The 20,001-nt window shown below is 45.3% G+C and overlaps 2 protein-coding genes across 5 annotated transcripts in view; both read right to left on the bottom strand.

Moving 5' to 3' along the window:
- The window catches only part of strip2 (striatin interacting protein 2), a 45,401-nt gene extending 38,425 nt beyond the window's left edge, over window positions 1-6,976 (bottom strand). Inside the window, exons 1-2 of the mRNA XM_072673988.1 lie at window positions 6,700-6,976; window positions 402-471 (exon numbers count right to left, since the gene is read on the bottom strand). Coding sequence (XP_072530089.1) covers window positions 402-471; window positions 6,700-6,957 — 328 coding nt within the window. The 5' untranslated portion in view covers window positions 6,958-6,976. The remainder of the gene's footprint in view (window positions 1-401; window positions 472-6,699) is intronic.
- A 6,756-nt stretch (window positions 6,977-13,732) lies between these two features.
- The window catches only part of ahcyl2b (adenosylhomocysteinase like 2b), a 51,980-nt gene continuing 45,711 nt past the window's right edge, over window positions 13,733-20,001 (bottom strand). For 2 of the 4 annotated variants that reach the window (XM_072673196.1, XM_072673197.1), the window contains exons 16-17: window positions 18,192-18,312; window positions 13,733-18,078 (exon numbers count right to left, since the gene is read on the bottom strand). In XM_072673196.1, coding sequence (XP_072529297.1) covers window positions 18,072-18,078; window positions 18,192-18,312 — 128 coding nt within the window. In that variant the 3' untranslated portion in view covers window positions 13,733-18,071. Of the gene's footprint in view, window positions 18,079-18,187; window positions 18,313-20,001 lie in introns of those variants that run through there. The other 2 variants (XM_072673198.1, XM_072673199.1) reach the window with 1 other exon arrangement.

Below are 20,001 nucleotides of genomic sequence, written 5' to 3'. Positions count from 1 at the left end.
GAGCTGTGGAGCAGTGGAAGAACTGTGTTCTCTGGAATGATGGGTGGTGGTGCTCCATCCAGTACTTTTGGGATGAGTTGTGAAGTTGGGGATGATGAGGTGAGGTGGTGATCATCATCCAACATTCTGACCTCACTGACGCTCTTCTCACTGAATGCAATCAAATCCTCACAGCAATGCTACAGAATCTAGTACAAAGTCTTACTCCAACAGAAGCAGGATCAACTTCTCAAAATTTCCAAAGACACAATGAATGAGCAGGTGTCCCAATACTTTTGTCCTTATGGTGAATCTCACATTTTGGAATAAAACTCTTCATATATGAAACATATGGGACAGGTGTGTGTGAGTGAGTGTGTGTGTGTGTGTGTGTGTGTGTGTACTTGTGTGGTTCGTCTCACCTGAGAGCTCTGCTGTCAGGCTGTCTGTGTCTCCATATTCAAACTCCAGGTTGGGGGATTCCATGGAGCCCTGAGGAAAACAAGGAAGTGTGTAAATGTAATGAGCACAACCCAACCCAACACACACACACACACACACACACACACACACACAAGCAGACAATATCCTGAACAGACGGCTTGCCAGCAACACACACTTCAGGTTCTTCCACTATTAACTCCCCATACTTGTGCTGGCAGGCCACCCATGTCGAGGTGTGTTTTCCGCGTGACGATGCAAATGCAGCAACGGCACCGAGCTGAAATAAAGGGGGAACAGTGCAGGAGTCACGTCTGGCCTACATTTCTGCATTTCTGCCTGGATTAAAATTTCCAGTCAGTCCTCTTACACACACTGTAGTCACCCAGGGATTACCCTTTCAGGAGTGTGACAATACTGTTCATTCACACACACACACACACACACACACATATTATGGAGAACCCACTGCAACTGCATGCAATGTTAATTAAATGTATGTATATTCGATACTTAAATGCAATACTTTTACTTTAGATGCTATATTTATATATAATCATGGTAATTGGTATGGTAATTACTTGTGAACCTGTGAAAATGGATGCAGTATGTAAACAATGGCTGTGATTTGTAAACGGTTGATGGCAAATTCTTGTAAATCCCTTGAATTAAAGCTGGATGTCTTGATTGCTTCATTTCCAACCATTAAGGTGATGTTCAGAGGCAAAATGATGAAAATAGTGTCACTGTCCAAATACTTATGGACCCGACTGTGCATGCCTGAGTGTGGGCTTTTCATGTACATGTTAGGTGCTGGATTATGATTAACAGCATCTTCATTAGACACATTATTTTACTGTATCTAACACCCCAGGACACCCCACCATTTGTACACCTGCTCCTGATTCATAAGGACACTGCCCAAGACACACTTACCTACACACACACACACACACACACACACACACATCAAGTGGAAATGCTAGTAGCATTAAAAGGCTGTATTACCGCAGTGTGTTAAGAGCTGCTTTTGTAGGCAGCACTTCAACATCACCTGCATTTCCTTTACGCTCTCTCTCTCTCTCTCTCTCTCTCTCTCTCTCTCTTTCTCATGCTCTCTCGCTCTCTCTCTCGTGCTCTCTCTCTCTTTTCGCTCCATCATAGTGACACTGACTCACACAGGCTACACACTTCAGCAGCTCAAAATAACAGCCCAACACAGACAGCAGCTCAGCGTGTGACACCTCCTTTAAGGTTGACACCAGATGTAATCAACACGCCACGGGACCCTGAGACTCCACTACAAACACAGTCGAGTCCCACAAGGATCCACAAAACGTAACAATTCACAAAATGAATCGATATGAGTCGATACATTGTTTCAACACAGCAAAAATGAAAATCTGCCTAATATTATATGCCTAATAATGTGTTAATTACAAGCTAATAAGCTAGCCCTGAGTTAATGTACACTTATAAGAACTGTGCTTTCCACCCTGTTCTGCCACAAGAGCGTGAATCAAAGGTGCAACGATTCACAAAATGAATCTTGAATCCTGAGTTGATACATTGTTTCAACACAGCAAAAATGAAAATCTGCCTTTTGATAATAATTAGCTAGCCACAAGCTAATATGCCAGCCCTCTTATGAAGCGTGTTTGAATGAGGTGTAATGATTCACAAAATAAATATTTGATGCATTTTTCAGTAAAAATAATGACCTAGAAATCTGCTTTATGCTAATATTGTGCTAACGACAAGCTAATAAGCTAGCCCTGAGTTAATGTACACTTATGAGGTGTGTGCTTTTCCTCCCTGATTTCCCAAAACTAAAGGTGTAACGATTCATAAAATGAATCATTTTAGTCGATACATTTTTTTTTCAACACAAAAAAAAGAGAGAATCTGCCTTTTGATAATAATGAGCTAGCCACAAGCTAATATGCTAGCACTCTAATGAAGAGTGTATGAGTGAGGTATAACCATTAAAAAAATAATAATAATTTCAATAAAATAAAGCGCTTTAAAATCTGCTTTATGCTAATATTGTGCTAACTACAAGCTAAATATGCTAGCTCTCTAATCAGGATTGTATGAGTAAGGTGTAACAATTCACAAAATAAATCATTTGAGTCAATAAGATTTTTTTTAAGACATTTTGACGCATTTTTCAGTAAAAATAAGTGCCTTGAAATCTGCTTTATGCTAATATTAACTACAAATAACTACAAGCTAATAAGCTAGCCCTGAGTTAATGTACACTTATGAGTTGTGTGCTTTTCCTCCCTGATTTCCCAAAAGGACGTAAACTAAAGGTGTAACGATTCATAAAATGATTCATTTTCACTCATGAGTAATTTTTTTATGCCTAGAAATCTGCTTTATGCTAATATTGTGCTAACTACAAGCTAATATGCTAGCCCTCTAATAAGGAGTGTATGAGTGAGGCGTAACGATTCACAAAATGAATCATCTGACACATTTTCTATGCATTTTTCTGTAAAAATAAGTGGCTAGATATCTACTGTCTGCTAATAATGTGCTAGCCACAAGCTAATACGCTAGTCCTGAGTTAATGTACACTCATGGGACGAGCCTGAAAATCTGTTTAAACTGGGTTTAGGCAAAGTGGCACATGGATTTGGACCGAAGGTTCAGCATAGGCCATTTTTGGCGTTCACTGTACCTTTATATATATATCACTATTAATTTTTTTATTAATTTTTCATTAATTTTTAGTGTCAGATTTATGAATAACTATTGACATACTGAATATTTCATTATTATGAGAAGCCGGTGCACTGTTGCATTCTCACAATCACCGTACATACTCTCTCCCCATCCCACGCAATGCACTCAAGACCAACACAGGCCCCCTCCGACACCTGTGCAGCCAGCCAACGCCTCTTTATGGAACGGCCGGCGATGCAACCTCACCGGGCAGCCAACGCGCCTGGAGGAAAGCGCCGTATACCGGCTCCGATGCATCAGCTAGCAGATGCCAGTGACAGCCGGCACCACACTGAAGCAATGTGGGGAGAGAACATCCCAACCATCTATCCACCCTGGAGAGAGCAAGGCCAATTAAGCACGGCTCTCTCGGGGCCCCGACTGCCGATGGCGAGCAGCATGACCAGGATTCGAACCAGCGATCCTAAGATCATAGAGACAGCGCCTTATTCCGCTGGACCACTCGGGCCCAGCTTTTACTATATTTTATATGAACAGAACAGAAAAGCAACCTGTTATTAATTTTTAGTGTCAGATTTATGAATAACTATTGAAATACTGAATATTTCATTATTATGAGAAGCCGGTGCACTGTTGCATTCTCACGCCCCCGGTGTACGTCTACTCTTCAGCACTGTACTTCAGAAGTGTAACAACTGAGAAAGCACAGTCTGTCTCGAGAAACAAGACAAAATGAACAGCCGGAATCTGAATGAGACGTCCTCTCCCCTCGGATCACAGCGTGAGGCAGCGATACACACTCGACCACGCACTACTGATCAACACATGCAAGGCCCAGTTACAGAGAAACCAATATATACATACACACATTCACACGAGGAGCTTCCATACGGCTGAGTGCACCAACAGGCCGCTCTGGAGGTGGATTTAATATGGAAACACACGCCCAAACACACACACACACTCATACACACACACACAGACTCATACACACACGGTCAGTGGTGCTTTATTTTGGTCTCCGGGAGCAGATGGCACTGGTTGAGAGGCGTAAGGGGTTTTCTGTGACACACTCACACCTTTCCAGAAGGATGCTCCCTCTGTGCCACCGCCAACACACTCTCAGCGAGAGTGCCACTCCATAACTCTAATCGCCCGGGATGAAGCCAGATCAATAACACACAATGCCACTTTCCGAGGCCACCGTCGGTTTATTCACGGCACACGGGTCAGAGTGTTCCCACGCGAAAAACAACAGCAATCAAGGTGATAAATGTAAGCGATTGAGTAACCAAGGGTTAAATGTTATGTGTGCACAAAATAAAGCCCATATGATCATTTTAGGAGGTAAGATTCCCCCCAAAGTTACACTATATGAAAAAAAAAAAGTATTTGGACACCGGCTCATTTCTTGTTTCTTCAAGGCTGTTAAAAAGAGTTTATCCTGCATTTGTTGGAGTAGCTGTCTCCACTGTCCAGGAAAGGCCTTCTACTAGATTTTAAAGCAGCAAGGCTGTGAGGATTTGATTGCATTCATCAGTTCGCAAAGAGGCAGTGACTGGCCTCATAATTGACAGTATTTGACATCACACACTGCCCCGACCAATTTGTAAGCCACTATAGACCACTAAAGACCTCACCTTACCTCAGTGAACTAATTTCATACCATTTAGGTCTATATGAGTGAGGGGCACCCGGGTGGCGCAACTGTCTAAGCGTTGGTCCTATCATTTGGAGGCCGCAGCTTTGACTAGAAGCCCCAGAGAGCACAGCTGGCCCCATTCCCGTCATTTCCCACCATCACTCAATGTGAGACAGTTAGTGTTCTCCTCCAAGCATGTTCAGCTGTCCGATGATGTTGCTTTAGTGGCAGTTAGAAAAACAAGTGACGGCTGGCTTTACTATATATGTCTTGGAGGAAGCGCGTGCTAGCCTTCACTCTAGTGCTAGTGCAGGTAGTGATAGGGGGACATTTGGAAATTTGGACGGCTGCAGCGGTCTTTCTACATTGCCTTCAGTGATCACTGGCTCTTCAGCAAGCTCAAGGAGTTTGGACTCATCTCATGGTTCTTAAATATCACAACCATAACATTAATGTGTCCAGGTTCTCAGCTCTGTACCTTTGAGGCATGGTCTCCACCTCTGAAGACCTCTGAAGGTATCTTGGGGAGCCCTGGGTGCCCCTGGATGACCCTATCCTATCGCCAGTTCACCGGTTGTCCTACCATGGAGCACTTTTAGTAGGTACTGACCACTGCATACCAGAAAAACCCCACTGGACCTGCCTGATGTTTTGGAGATGTTCTAAAACCCAGTCGTCTTGAGCATCACATCAATCTGGCCCTTGATAAAGTGTCTCAGATTCTTACCCTCGCCCATTTATCCTGCGTCCAACACATCACCATCAATGTCATTCACTTCACCTGGCGGTGGTTTTAATGTTATGGCCGATCTGACCTGGCTAAAAGAAGCCAGTTTGGGATTCTGTTAACATTGTGAGGGCATTTAGACCCTGAACTCCTATCTCCCACAGCCTGCTGGAGCAGCCTGGTCCCAAACCACACCAGCGTCCATAATAACCGCCTCAGCACTGGCACAAACAGAGACGTGAGCGTCGCCAGGATGCATTCGGGGGGCTCTACATCAAAGGGGCCCTACCCAACCACCCTCTGATGCATATTCCATAAATACCCCCACGACCAGACAGAGATCACTCCGGCCTGCAGCAGACAGGTCACCGAGGCCGTGCTCATATTCCCTTCTGACGCATACCTTGTTTGACCTGCGAGTGGGATTCAGACCACCCTGTTCATTTAAAGGGCCGTCGCCTGGTAAACATGGGGCGTGTTATGAGTTTACATCCCACTGTCCTAGAAAACCAGGGCTGCGGGGGCGAACGCACGCTCCAATTCCTTCACAGACATCACCCAATATGCCTCAGCCGACACAGCCGAGGAATCCAGCAGGATAACGGAGGGGGTTGTAGGGTGGGGGTCTTCTGAAGGAGTGCGTTCCGTGCATTTGCAAGCTTCCATGCCACTGGCTTTATCCATTCACATGTTGGGATGGCAGCTAGCACTGGGGGATAGGGAGGGGGGAGGAATAAGGGGGGACATCCCAGCACTGTCTGCTGCTGCACTCTGCTCCTCTAACGTCTGCTTGAGCAACTTACAGGGGGCTAAAAAAAACAACAGCTGGCCAATGATTGCAAAAAAAAAAAATAGTATATTATTAGAGGTTAGAAAGCCCACCTAAGCCCACCGAAACCTAGAGATCTTAAAATAGGCTACACACAGACTCACCAATCCAGTAATCCATATGCATGATCAGATACTAGCTGGATGCACAGGAATGCCCGGTGCTGCATGCATGGGTCTGGACACCACCAGCGCGTGCAGCGTTCAGAGGATCTGTGCAGGGTATTTATAGAGAAGACTTGCCCTGTGGCCAGAATAAGCACTCGGAGCGCACGAGCTGAGGAGCAAGGGGGGTATTTACAGCACCCCAGCAACCAACAACACACACACACACACATATGTGCACACACACACACACACACGCCCAAGAGCAGCTCCGTTTCGGACTCACCTCCGAGTCCTTCTGCTGGTTCCTGAAGCCATCTCTGCCCTGCGCGCCGCTCCGGTGTTTGCTGCTGCTGCTGCTGCTGTTGTTGTTCAGGTCGTTCAGAGCAGGAACCTCCGCGTCGTCGCCCGGCTGCATGGCTGAAGACGCGCGCGCGTGCGTGTGTGTGCGTGCGTGTGTGTGTGTGTGTGTGTGTGTGCGCGCCTCTCCGCTGACGGCTTGACCGCTGCCACACGGAGAGCGGCGCCGGACTGCCGCGCTCATTGGCTGTTGGGGACGGTGGCGGGGGGCGTGGTCTCTTGCGCACAGTGGTTGGAGAAGTGTAGAGATAAACCCCGCCCATTTTTTCTTGAGATTGGGTTCCACTGGTCAGGGCTGGCTATTATGAGGCGGGGCTAAATGCATTAGCCCCGCCCCCTGATTCTTTCTGAGGCTGCATCCAAAACCACGTATTATCTTGCAGATGTTACTTATTTACATACTACATCAACTGGCGTATTGTTGGGAGGAGCAAGATGTGAGCCACGCCCCTTCTCATTTTGAGCGATGAGATCTCATATGAGCTCAAAATGAGATAGAGCTAAAGGCATGGCTGCACCCCTTCTTTTGAGGTAGGGTTTAGGACTGGCTACTAAGAAACGGAGATTAAGACATAGCCACGCCCCTTCTCTGACTGACACAGGGCTAAGGGCTGGCTGTTATGAGGCGGAGCCAATAGTATAGTCACGCCCCTTCCCTGTCTGACACAGGGCTAAGGGCTGACTGTTATGAGGCGGGGTTAATTGTACAGCCACGCCCCTTCTCCATCTGACATAGGGCTAAGGGCTGGCTGTTGTGAGGTGGAGCTAAAGGCATAGTCACGCCTCTGAACTTTGACATAGGACAAAGGGCTGACTGTTAAGAGGCGGGGCTAAAGGTATAGTCACGCCCCCTCTCCCTCTGACACAGGGCTAAGGGCTGACTGTTATGAGGCGGGGCTAAATGTATAGCCACGCCCCTTCTATGTCTGACACAGGGCAAAGGGCTGACTGTCATGAGGTGGGGCTAATGGTCTACGTAGCCCTTTCCTCTGAGCCAGGGCTTAGTGTTACCTATTATGAGGCGGGGCTAAATGTATAGCCACGCCCCTTGATCCCACTGAAACAGAGGCTGCATTCACAACCCCAGACTGACGTACGTCCTTATACTACATACTGGTACAAGGTAGACGTTTGGCTACAGCGTTAGAGCGTTCGGCTGTTAACCAAAGGGTTGGCGGTTCGAGGCGGTTCTGAGGCTTCAACAGACGCTGCTCTTGGCGAGAATACCTTCCATGTATTCCTGCTCTTACACAGCAGACGTAGCAGCAGAAGGACTGGATCATTAGTTAATGATGTGACTCAGCAGCAGGTGGACTCTAGGACAGGAGTTGGGGAACACTGCCTTGCAGCCATAACCGATCTGGCTTCTGCCACAATAATGAACAACGAGAAAAGAAACTGAGAGGGTGATCGTCTATGTGACTGAATGTGGGCGTCCGGAAGAGAAAGAAGAGCTGTATTGTCACTTTTCATATAAACACACTCGAGCTACCTTAGCGCTCCATGAATTATTGATTTGTGTGAACACACTGATCAGCCATAACATTAATACCACCCCCCTGATATTGAGTAGGTCCCTCTTGGGCCACAACAAAAAATCTGACCTCCACAACACCTCTGAGGGCCTCCTGTGGTTTCTGGAACCACTAGACATCAGCAGTTTGGGGGTGGGGCCTCCATGGTCATCAATGACCCTGTCACTGGTTCACCCGTTGTTCTGGAAACACTCCACAAGACCTGCCTGGAGAAGTTTTGGGGATGTCACAGTCTGGTTCTTATCAAAGTGTCCTGCTTATAACACCTTCATCACCTTCAAGAGCTGACTGTTCACCTGCTGCCTGATATGTAGGTCCCACCCCTTGACAGATGTCACTGTAACCAGCTAATTAATAATGTTACTAACATTGCCTGATGGTGGTACTAATGTTATGGCTGATCGATGTACACAAACAGGTTAGACCTACTCCAATGGAGCACCGTAGCACATCTGAGCTTAACGAGAGCATGAAAAAGGTCAGACCCCACAGGGAGACCCTGTCCTGGGGTTGTGCCACAGCCAATCTTCCACATATAACCTGTGTGTGTTCATGTTTATGAGGAAAGGATGACTAGAAAGGAGAAGTTCCAGCAGAACCCGGGGTGACGGGCCTACAGTTCAGTGTTTGACTAGATCAAATAAGGGAACCGTGTTAATGTTCAGCCTGAAACTGCAGACCCCTGAGAGTGGTTCCTACTTTCTCATGAAGATCTGCCAGTTCCTGTGCAGAGGAGGAAGTCAAAGGCTTGGATGTTGTTGTCCAAGTTCTGGGGAACTGCAATCAGCCTCAGTGCCCATGTGGGGCCGGCGTGAGCAGCCCAAACGGGTTTCACGTTGGCCCCACATTTGCATGCCTACCAGGGTCACCAGGAGGTACCACCTTAAACTTGGGCCCAATCTGGGTTGTACACTCTATATGGGGCCTAGATGGGACCTATGTGAGATTAAGCCTGACTGGATCCCAGTAAAAAAAACGTATATGCAAACCCACTCCGAGCCCTTGCCCACCTGGAACCCACCAGAACATGTCAGCTCAGTCTGCCTTCTCTTGGAAAGCCATTATCTCATGCTGGATGGAGGTAACAGTTAGAGGATGGGTCAGTTGGGGTCATGAAGGGCTTATTAATACTCTAATAGGCTGTGACATCCAAGCCATGATTGATTGGTATTAATAAGCCCAAAGTGAGCCAAGAAAACAGTCCCCACACCATTACACCACCACCTCCACCAGCCTGGACTGTTCACACAAGGCAGGCTGAGATCATGAGCTGAGATTCATGCAGCTGGAGCCAAATTCTTACCCTACCATCTGTGAGCTTCGCCACGACCAGGCCACGTTTCTGCAGTCTTGGTGAGCCTAGGCTGAGCCACTGCAGCCACAGCTTTCTGTTCTTGGCAGACAGAAGTGAAGCCTGATGTGGTCTTCTGATGTCGTAGCCCATTCTCATCGAGGTTGGACAGAGTGGTTATCGGAGTTACTGGAGCCTTTCTGTCAGCTCCAACCGGTCTGACCTCTCTCATCAACAAGGTGCTTCCAACTGCAGAACTGCAGAACCGCCGCTCACTGGAAGTGTTTTCTTTATTGCTCCATTCTGAGTATCTGTAGATACTGCTGTGCTGACAATCCAGGAGATCAGCAGTTCTAGAAATACCCAAACCAGCCCGTCAGGCAGCAACAATGAATCAATGAAGCTGTGAGGTGCATGACATGGGCCAGAAGCTTATACATTGCACTGCTGCCACACGATTGGCTGATTGGATAGCTCCCAAGTGCTCAGTAAGAGTATAAGCAATGGTGGTTAATTCCATATTCTGGCTCTACCACCTGTGTCCAAGTCAGACCAGGCTGTTTGTCCAGTCTTCATCGGTTCAGTTGTAGGGACCTGTGCCTGCTGCAGCCTCAGCTTTGTGTTCTTGGCAGATGGAAGAACTTCCATCAAAAATATTCAAATGAAAAACTAAAATATTAATAATAAATAATAATAAAACACTACAAGAACAAGTCATCAACAATTAGTCTCATCACTGGAAGTTTACCAAGCGTGTTAATTTGGCCGTTTTTAATAACTGGATAGCAATTCAGCCGTGCTGACCACTGTACTGCTGTCACGCACCTCTCCATAGTGTAAATCTGCTATTATAAAAAACCTAGAAAAATGAGCATGACCCAGTTCCACTGTTTATAAACTAACAACTCCCAGAACTCTGAAACTTACACAGCTTATTTACCAGCGGCTGAATCAGCAGCTGCTCTCACTCCCATGTTTACTCAGTAACTCAGTTCAGCAGAGCTCAGAGGAGGCGGCTCTACAGGGCTAGCCTGACTGGGTCATAGGGGGGAAAGGAGCCTGGTCATCCTCCCCAGCCCCAGTCTGCGGCTGAACCGGGACTCGATGACAGTCATGCGTCAGAACGGGCAGAAAAGACAATGACCCCGACTCCATGCATGTGTGTGTGTGTGTGTGTGTGTGTGTGTCCAGGCACCCTGACTTGCTTGGTGTGTGTGTATATGTGTGTGTACAGCCTGAGGCTTTCAGCAAGGGAGAGTGGAGAGAGTGTGTGAGTGGCGACAGCAGCTGCTCTTGTCCACTCTCGCTCTCTCTCTCTTTCGCTTACACGCACACACACACACACACACATGCGGTCATGTGGCCGTAGAGCGAGCTGTTAGCACACACTCCAATTATAACCCTTATCTTTTGGCTCTACAGGCAGGAATTTGCTAGGAGTGGATAAGAATAGAGGGCTTAGTCAGGGTTAAAGGGCCCATGCCGTGCTGTGCTGTGCTTTTTTTGATGAGCTGGATTTACTACAGCCCCGTTAAGAGTTACTAACTATACCACTTGCAGACCAGGCTATTTGTCCAAACTATGAAAAACTGCAAAAAGATCTGGTCATTTTTTGAGGTCATTTGAAATAGGTGCTCATATGCAAATAATGTGTTCATGGTTGTGACATCACTATTATTTGCATATGAGCACCCATTTCATATACGAGGAGTAGAGTTCAGCGTGTAACAGGAGTTACAGGGACGGAAACTGCAGGTCCTGAATATATATCATTGCAGCCTTAAAGAATTCGACAAGGTGTGTGTGTGTGTGTGTGTGTGTGTGTGGTTAAAGGGGGTTTACATGGATCTTTTATAAGAGATTTAAGGGGTATAAGGGATTTCCCAACTTGCTAAATAAACAAATCTCAAAAGGTCCTTTTTTATAGGTGTTAACCATCCCATGCTGCATTACTACTTCCTTTAAATACACCAGTCAGCCATATCATTAAAACCGTCTGCCCTAATTTTGCATAGGTCAGGGGTGGGCACAGTTTTCCTGCTGATTTCTCTGCTCTAACAGACCTACTAAACCTAGTGAGTTGAATCAGGTGCGCTGGATTAGGAAAGGAACTGCCCACCCGTGGTGTAGGTAGTCCTGGTATGAGCCAGGCCCATCGAGGCATGGGCTCCACAAGGCCTCTGAAGGTGGCCTGAGGAATCTGACACCAGTACACTGCAGGTTGTGAGGTGAGGCCTCCATGGATCACATCGATGAGCCTTGAGCCCCCATGTTCACCGGTCGTCCTTCCTTTGGCACTTTTGGTAGGTGTGTAGACGGGCAGATGGGGTTCTAATGGATCCTATGTGCTTAAAAAATCCTAATAAGAAAGATTGGTCAGTTTCTTTCTGATCAGAATATGTATTTCACAGTTTGGTAAATAAATAAATATGTAAACAAACAAACCCTCTTGATTGTTAAGGGTTAAGGATGTCCTGTTGTGCTGCTCCAAGAAGGCCTTATAGTTCTAAAATAGACACAAAAAACGGGTGAGCAGAGAGTAGGCCTCTCATCCACCCCTCACAGCAGTGGAAAAGTACAGTGCAAAGGAAACTAATCCCTTTGGCAGCAGACAAGGCAAAGCAAGTGAAAGCGGGAGACACCCACAACCCTACAGCAACCAGTTTTAGCCTAAAATGCTTCAGACGCAACTTAAAAAAACTCCAAACAAACAAAAAAAACATAAAAACTCCAAAAATAAGTGGAAATTCTAATTGTGTTAATTAAATAATTCAATTATGAACATTTTTTAATGATCTCAGATCTATAGAGTCACTCTGATTGATCTGATTAGTTCCCCTAAAGCATTTTTAATGATTAGTTTCTCATTTTTACCCCATTTTCAACTCAGCTAGGAAGGCCAATGACCCGATCCCCGCTCACGTGCACTCCCAACATCACTGGCAATTCCCCAACACAGGGTGAAGACTAGCACGTCTTCTCTGACACACGTGAAGTTAGCCACCTCCTCTTTTCTAACTGATGCATCGGAGGAAAAGCCCCCAAGGCTCCCCAGCTCCGATACAACAGCTAACAGATATCTGCGCTGACCAGCGCCACACTAGGAGTGATGCAGGGAGGAAGTCTGTCTGACTCCGGCCTCTGATGGCAAACAGCAGCATGACCCAGGATTCGAACCGGTGCCTTGGTCCGCTGCACTCCTTCATTTCCAATTTTGCCTAGTTATATGTCTCGCTGATTGCCATGGCATCTCAGTCTCTCCTCTATAATTACACGTCACTGTTTACAAAGTCCAATTAAAGATGATTATTTTTGTACAAATACATTATACGGACAAAAGTATTGGGACACCTGCTCATTCATGACTTCTATAAAAAACAACAATAAAAAAACAAAACCTCTTTTGTCTTATGATTGCATTCAGCGTCAGGAGCGTTCCAGAGTTCTTCCACTGCTCCACAGTTCAATGCTGGGGGGCTTCATACCCCTCTAGCTCACATCTGGCATTAGACAGCATGGTGCCAATAGCTTTATGCTCATCTGCTCCAGAGAGTCCTATTCTACTGGCAGTGTTTCTCTACAGGGACTAGAAAAGCTGTGTGTGTGTGTGTGTGCGCATTTGCCCAGCTCTGTCAGCAATGGGTGCAACTTAAAGTAGCTGAATGCATTCATTAGAAGGGATGTCCACAAACTTTTGGACATAGTGTCTCAGTTTAGAGAAAATGAGATTCCATGTAAAGCAGTGATAAAATACATACACACACACACACACATATATATATATAGCAAAGTAAGAATCTCATTGGACAGTGCTGTAACTGCTTGTTTCTTGAATCCTAAAGGCCCTGGTAACCTAACCCCAACCTTCCAGCAGGCCCGAATGGTAGAGCTGACGGGACACGCTGGGCAGCCACTCCCCCGGTTGGCTCCAGACATCAGAACCTCAGTATTATGTTGGATTCATTAAATATCGAAGTCATGGCTCGTATCACTGGTGTCATTTTGGGCTGATACGGTTTGCCAAAGCACCCAACTCTGCTCACCTTTCCGCACACCTTCCGGCCAATCCCTCCACATGGACTGCGGGTAAGACGTCAGCCATACCTGAAACAATTATCTCCAGTACATCTTCATGAGTTTCATTTTTTATTCTGTAGGATTACATATAGATTATTGCTCATCTACCATGATCACTTGCAATATTTAAACATTGGTTCGACAACAGTAAAAGTTTCTCTTATTTGTACTGAATACAATAAATACAGGAGCGGATCGGATTAAGGTTCTATTAAGCTTGTTCTCCGTACGAGATGCTGGTGTCGACCCGATGTGCGCGTTGCTATGGGACCACTGATCGTGTCGGCCTTACGAACAGGCTCGGATCCTGATGCAGCCGCAACACAGCAACAAAGTTCTGGCCCTCCAGGAAACCCGTACACACAGACATACACACACACACACACACAGATGGATAAAAAGGCAAAAATATATAGATTAAGACAGTGGGATCAACACACCCAGGACATCCAGGTCTGCTGTAACTGATGGTGTATGTGTCTGAGTAATGAGTGGGAGGTTGCGTGTGAAAGCTAGGGGTGTAAGGGCACATGCATCCGTTCGGAAGCACCGCGGTACGGACACACCGGGAATACATGATCTGCAAAGAGCTAATGCAGAATGGGAGCTCTCATAACGCTCAACACGGCGTCCGTAACAGATAAAGTCCCGTCCTTCAAAACAAAGAGCCAATCAGCTTGGTGGTTGCGCCGCGAGCGACGAGGCAGGATTATGTGCATTATTGAGCTGAACGCTCAAACTATTCCTGAGGTTTTAGCCAGAAACTTTTGTCATTTGAGCACCAGCTTCCAGTATTTTGGTGTCTCCGCTTTCATAGAGTTGGGAGGCTGATCCGGTCCTTGCTGACCAGAGATGATCACAAAATGCTGAAAATCTAACGTTAGCATTTGAGCGTGACTGTAGTGTCCTGTTAATGCCAAGGCCTAAAATGTAGGCCGTCTCCGATCCTGGTGGGCAGGAGGGCGGTTCAGTGCACATTAGCGTAGGTTGGCTAGCCAGCCGGACACCTGCTCCTGCTCTACTAAATGCTAAAGCTACATTTAATGTACGTAATAAATGAAGCTGAGAAGTTCAGGATTTCTTAACGCTGGTTGATGCCACTGGCCCTCATGTTGAGGCTGATAAACCAACAGTCAAGGCTGGCTACCCAAAGTCAAACACTTGCTGCCATATCTACACTGGTTTTTGTTGTTGTTGTTATTTACTTTTTATCTCTTACTGTTTTGTCCACAGTAAATTTGCTCCAAATTAATAAAAATTAATTCAGCAATATTCTGGCCTTTTTCCAACCATTTTTTCACCTTATTAAATCATAGTGGCTCAGACGAGGACTGAGTTTTGTGGGGTAACGTTAGCCATGTGTGTGGAAACAACGACAACATACTAACGTCTACTAAGGCCTAACCTCACTACCTCAGGCCGGACTTGATGGTACTACTCTGTTAAAAATAAAGGTGCTATAAATGGATCTTTGAGCGAAGCCATAGAAGAACCACTTAGGCTTCCATAAAGAACAGCTGGCCTTGTTCACCAACTGTTCTTTAGAAGAAACGTCTTCTAAAAATCCACACGTTCTGACACCAGTGTTTTCTTATTTAGGATTTGTTCAGTTTTCAAGATCAATGGATCCATCATTATAAGAACAGAGCTGTGAACAATTCTGCAGTTCAGTAGAACTTAGTAGAACTTTTCTCTAGGACTAATTTAAGTAAATTCTTATGATGAGATTGGTGAATAAGCCTCAGTTTGTTGGTGTGAAGAACCCTATCAGGGTTTAAAGAACCATCTTCTTTTCCAATGTAAAGGTTCTTCGCAAGTTCTTTACGGAACCAAATGAATCGGAGATCAAGGGACCATCTGAAGCACCTTTATTTGTGACTGGAGCAATAAGGATCGGTCCATTTCAAATTCATGAGCGTAGGTGGAATCAACAGTCACTGGCACCACTCTCTGTTCAATATTCCCTTATCAGCCATAACATTAGTACCACTGAAAGGTGAAGTTTGATTTGGTAGTTTCATCATCTTCATCTGTAAAGGGGTGGATCTAATGAGCAGCGAGCGAACCGCCAGTTCCTGAAGGTGACGTCCTAAAAGTTGGACAATATAAGAATCTGAGCAACTTTGACAAGAACCAAACTGTGATGTTCTAGACGACTGGTTCATCAGAACATCTCTAAAAAAAAATCAGGCATCAGGTCTCGTGGGGTGTTCCCAGTATGCAGTGGTCAGTACATACCAAAAGTGGTTCCAAAGATAGACCAACAGGCTCACTGGTGCTCATGGAGGCCTCACCCACCTCACAACTTACAGGGCTTATTAAAGGATCTGCTGCTAATGCTGGTCTTGGTGCCTCAGATACCACAGCAGGACGCCTTCAGAGGTCTTGAGGAGTCCATGCCTGGGCAGGTCAGATCTGTTGTGGCAACACACTCAATATTGGGCAGGTGGTTTTAATGTTATGGCTGATTGGTGTGAATGAACGGGAGTTCTAGCTTAGCCTCATTTCTGTGGTGTCCAAACCGTGGCGTATCGTTACACCCCTAGTGAAAGCAGACAGATGAAGGTCTCAGACCAATGGGAGACTGTCCAGTGCATCGGAACACAGCTTTTAACACTAAAACACTACATGAATACAATATGGCTTTCTTAGGGTCTGCTCGATAAGATGCCGAGGAGAACCTTGGGGGAACACCAGAAGTGGCGTGATTAACACTGTTCCATTGAGGACGATACAAACTGTACATGAATTGTGGAGATGCATGGAAATCTAGCCTGGCCAGCTCATGAGAGAACAAGGAGAAGCGCCTCCCTCAAAAGGCCGAGCGAAGAAGCGAGACAACGTCAGTAAGGGAATGGGGTTCTTCCTTTTTGAGAAACACACAGAGGTGGCAAAGGATGAGGCAGAAAAACTGCCATGAAGATCTTTAGAAGTGTAGTAAAATAAAGGTCCCGATTTTATTACATTTGAATAAGCCAGTCACAAAGGCAGCTTTGCACTTTACAGTCCTGCAAACAACAAAAGCCGAACCGGTTCACTCTCTCCGACTGCCCACCACAATCCAGACACTGAAATGTGTACCTATGTCACTCTTGGCTTCAATCAATCAATCAATCAATCCCTCTCCAACCCCTCTTCGATTCTGCCGCAGCTCTAATCAAGCGGAGGACCTGGCAAAGGAACTTGGTACCGGTTTGACTGTACATTTGGTATCTCATTGAAATAGTCTCTACTTCACAGTATATAAAATGAACGTTTCAGTACATTTAATATTACACTAGAATATCAGAACATTTAATTGCTTATCTTTATAATAACAGAGGATGATCTCATGGGAACAAAAACGGGATGCAGAAGATAGAAAAATCTTAAATTTCTGTATAAATATCTAAATATACACCCCTGTGATTGACTATACAGCCTGATAAGCATCTGCAGTAATGTAAGAACGTGGAAAGGAAATCAAGAGACCTAGAGAATCTGAAATGCTAGTAGAGGGAACAACTTGGAAAACAGCAATACTGGCTTCGTTACAACACAGAAAATACAGTGCGCTCGTATTTGGGAGAGACGTCGAGATGGTGATGCTCTGGCCAATGAAATAGTTTGCTTCCAGTTTGAATGACAGCTGGGGAAAGAGGCCCTGCCCCACATCTGCTTAGTATCCAGTTCGGATTTTAACTGGCCTACTTTATTATTCAGAACCAAAAGAGAAGAAAGTCTAAAAATGTTTTTAGTAAAAATCAATTTAAAGTTTAAAAAGTAAACAAAAACTAAAGAAAAAAAATGCACAAAAGAAAAAAAGAAAAGAAAAAGATATGATTAGGACCCCCGGGACCCAACCGTAATCTCGTCCCACCCCACCATTTCATCATTAATCTCTTAAAAAGAAAACAGAAATAGAAAATAAAAGACAACAGGACAAACATCATGTCCGTCACAAAATCATCAAAGGTCAAATATCGCACAATTGTTTAGTAAGTTGTTTTTTTTCTTCCTTTTTTGTATTTTTTTGTGTTTTTTTAAGGTTTTCCAAACATTAGCTTAGTCATAGATAAATGATAAGAGATCTAAATGGATTACGTACGACTGACACATGAAGCTAAGAGAGGATGAAACGGTGAAATCTCCGTGAAGACGTTGCTAGGATGGGCCACTAGCAGTAGCAGCTCGTAAAAGGATTAGAGTTGTTATTCTAGCAGAAAATAAATAAACACTGCCGCGGCATCGTTAGCCACGCCCTCGGCTCCCGCCAATCAGCACAGAGCCTCCTCCCTCCCCCCTGAATGAGAGGCGCTGAAACCAAGCCTCGCTCTGTATGGGTTGATGAGTTGCGCTGCTGCCTCCTCCTCCTCTTCCTCCTCCTCCTGTTGGTTTCCTCGTGTACGAGGTGGATTAGTACCTACGGCAGAACACACTGATGCACTTTACATAACCCGGCACACAGCATTTTTTTCCCCCCACACACAGAGACCTATAGAAAGAGAGGAACTGGTAGAAACAACAGTTACTCACCTGTAGTAATTTGGCTTGAAGGGTCCGTTCTTGTTCAGGCCCAAATACTTAGCCTGCTCGTCGGACAGCTCAGTGAGGTGGGCATCAAACGTGGGCAGATGGAGGCTGGCCACGTACTCGTCTGCACAAAAACACAACACTGACACTTAGTGATAATGATAAAGAGAGGGGTCCAGGCACAGCATATAAAGCAGCATACCTAATCATCAGAGCGAACTACTGGATACTGACTGGTCAATTAGGGATGTAACGAATCATAAAACTCACACTACGGATCTTAGCGTTTTTTTTAAGTCATGGAATGGATCTTAATGGAAGATGGTGATGGCGCTTCCACAGTGTGGCCATTCTCAAAAAAGGTCATGATGGACAGATCACTGATCACCTTCTGTGTTGTGTTGAGGCTTATTGATGCTTGATATTAAATATACGGATACAGATGCATTCGTACTGTACATTCATTTCCCTCCATATTTCTGCACATTCTTTGAACGCTTACGGATACAGCCGGACCGAAGCAGTACCACTGGAAACCATGGAGGCAGTGTAGCCAATAGTTCAAGCGAGATACAACCACTGCCATGCAATGCGACACGACGAAGGAGAAACTGACGTTATTAAATTCTCTCATTAGTAATATAGTAAAAAGAATTCACTGTACTGACTGATGTACTATCAAGTGTGTCAAGATAGAGGTGTTAGAAGTCTTTACTCTGCTCCCCCTACGAGACACATTAGTTTTACACCGTTTTACTATTAGAGTTTCTATCAGAACCTGCAGCAAAATTAAATACAGGGTTTCTGCAGCTGTGCATGAGGTCCGTATATCCATTTAGTGTTTCATAGAGGAACTGTGGAGTCCTGTGACTGAGGGGCCTAACCCTAATAACAAGACTACTTTGAATTATTTGGCAACAATTTGGTTTGGAGTCCCACAGGGTTCTAATGTAGGGCCTATGAAGGTTAAATTAAATATGACAGCAACGTAATAATCGGAGTACAAGACTATAAATATCGGCCAATATTTGGCTGAAAATCGGCTGACACTCAGAGATAACCAATCAATCTCTCCATCTTTAGTCATCTGACTTTCTACACACCGTAATGGTTCTGTCTTGTGATACAAAACCACAGTGTATCTTTTCACTGCAACCAGATTTAAGGAAAGACTACTGTAAAAAGTAATAGAGGCAGTAAAATCGTATTTCGTGCTATTAGGGTTAAACCTTGGCAATTAATCCGCAGTCCACGTCTTTGATGATTTGTGGAAGCGGATCTGTATGAATCACGGATCAACTGTGGTCAGTTACGTCACTATGGTCAAGGTTACATTACATCACAATATTCAAAATATCCTCATAACCTGGACTTGATCTGTGTCTGGGCGAGGCTGGCCAGTGCCAGGCCTAATTGGATGAGTAATGAATTGAAAGCAGAGACAAAACAGAAGCCCCCTAGCATCCATCAGTGTGATGAAAGCCTGATTCCCACCCTTAACCAACTGTCATTAGCTTCTCCAAATTTGTCTCCCAGTAACGAAGCCACGTCATGCTCATACCACTGGGCACAGTCCCTTAGAGACATTTATCTAATTCAACTGTTTAGCGTAGCGATGCTGAGGTGCAGGGTTATCAAGATAAAGGACTGAGAGGTGAAAGCACAGTATGAGAGGATTCATGTTGGCAAGACAAAAAAATGAAGGGGTGGGGTGTGGGGGATAATGGTGCAGTGAGTAGTGGCAGCAGTCTTTGACAGGATGACCTATATTCAGCTCTTATTCTTTCCCTCTGTCTGCAGGGCCCATGCTGGG

The sequence above is a fragment of the Salminus brasiliensis genome, chromosome 2 (genome assembly GCF_030463535.1).
Source record: "Salminus brasiliensis chromosome 2, fSalBra1.hap2, whole genome shotgun sequence".
Lineage (NCBI taxonomy): Eukaryota > Metazoa > Chordata > Actinopteri > Characiformes > Bryconidae > Salminus > Salminus brasiliensis.
The sequence above is the reverse complement of the archived record's forward strand: the minus strand, read 5'-3'. Positions and strand labels throughout refer to the sequence as shown.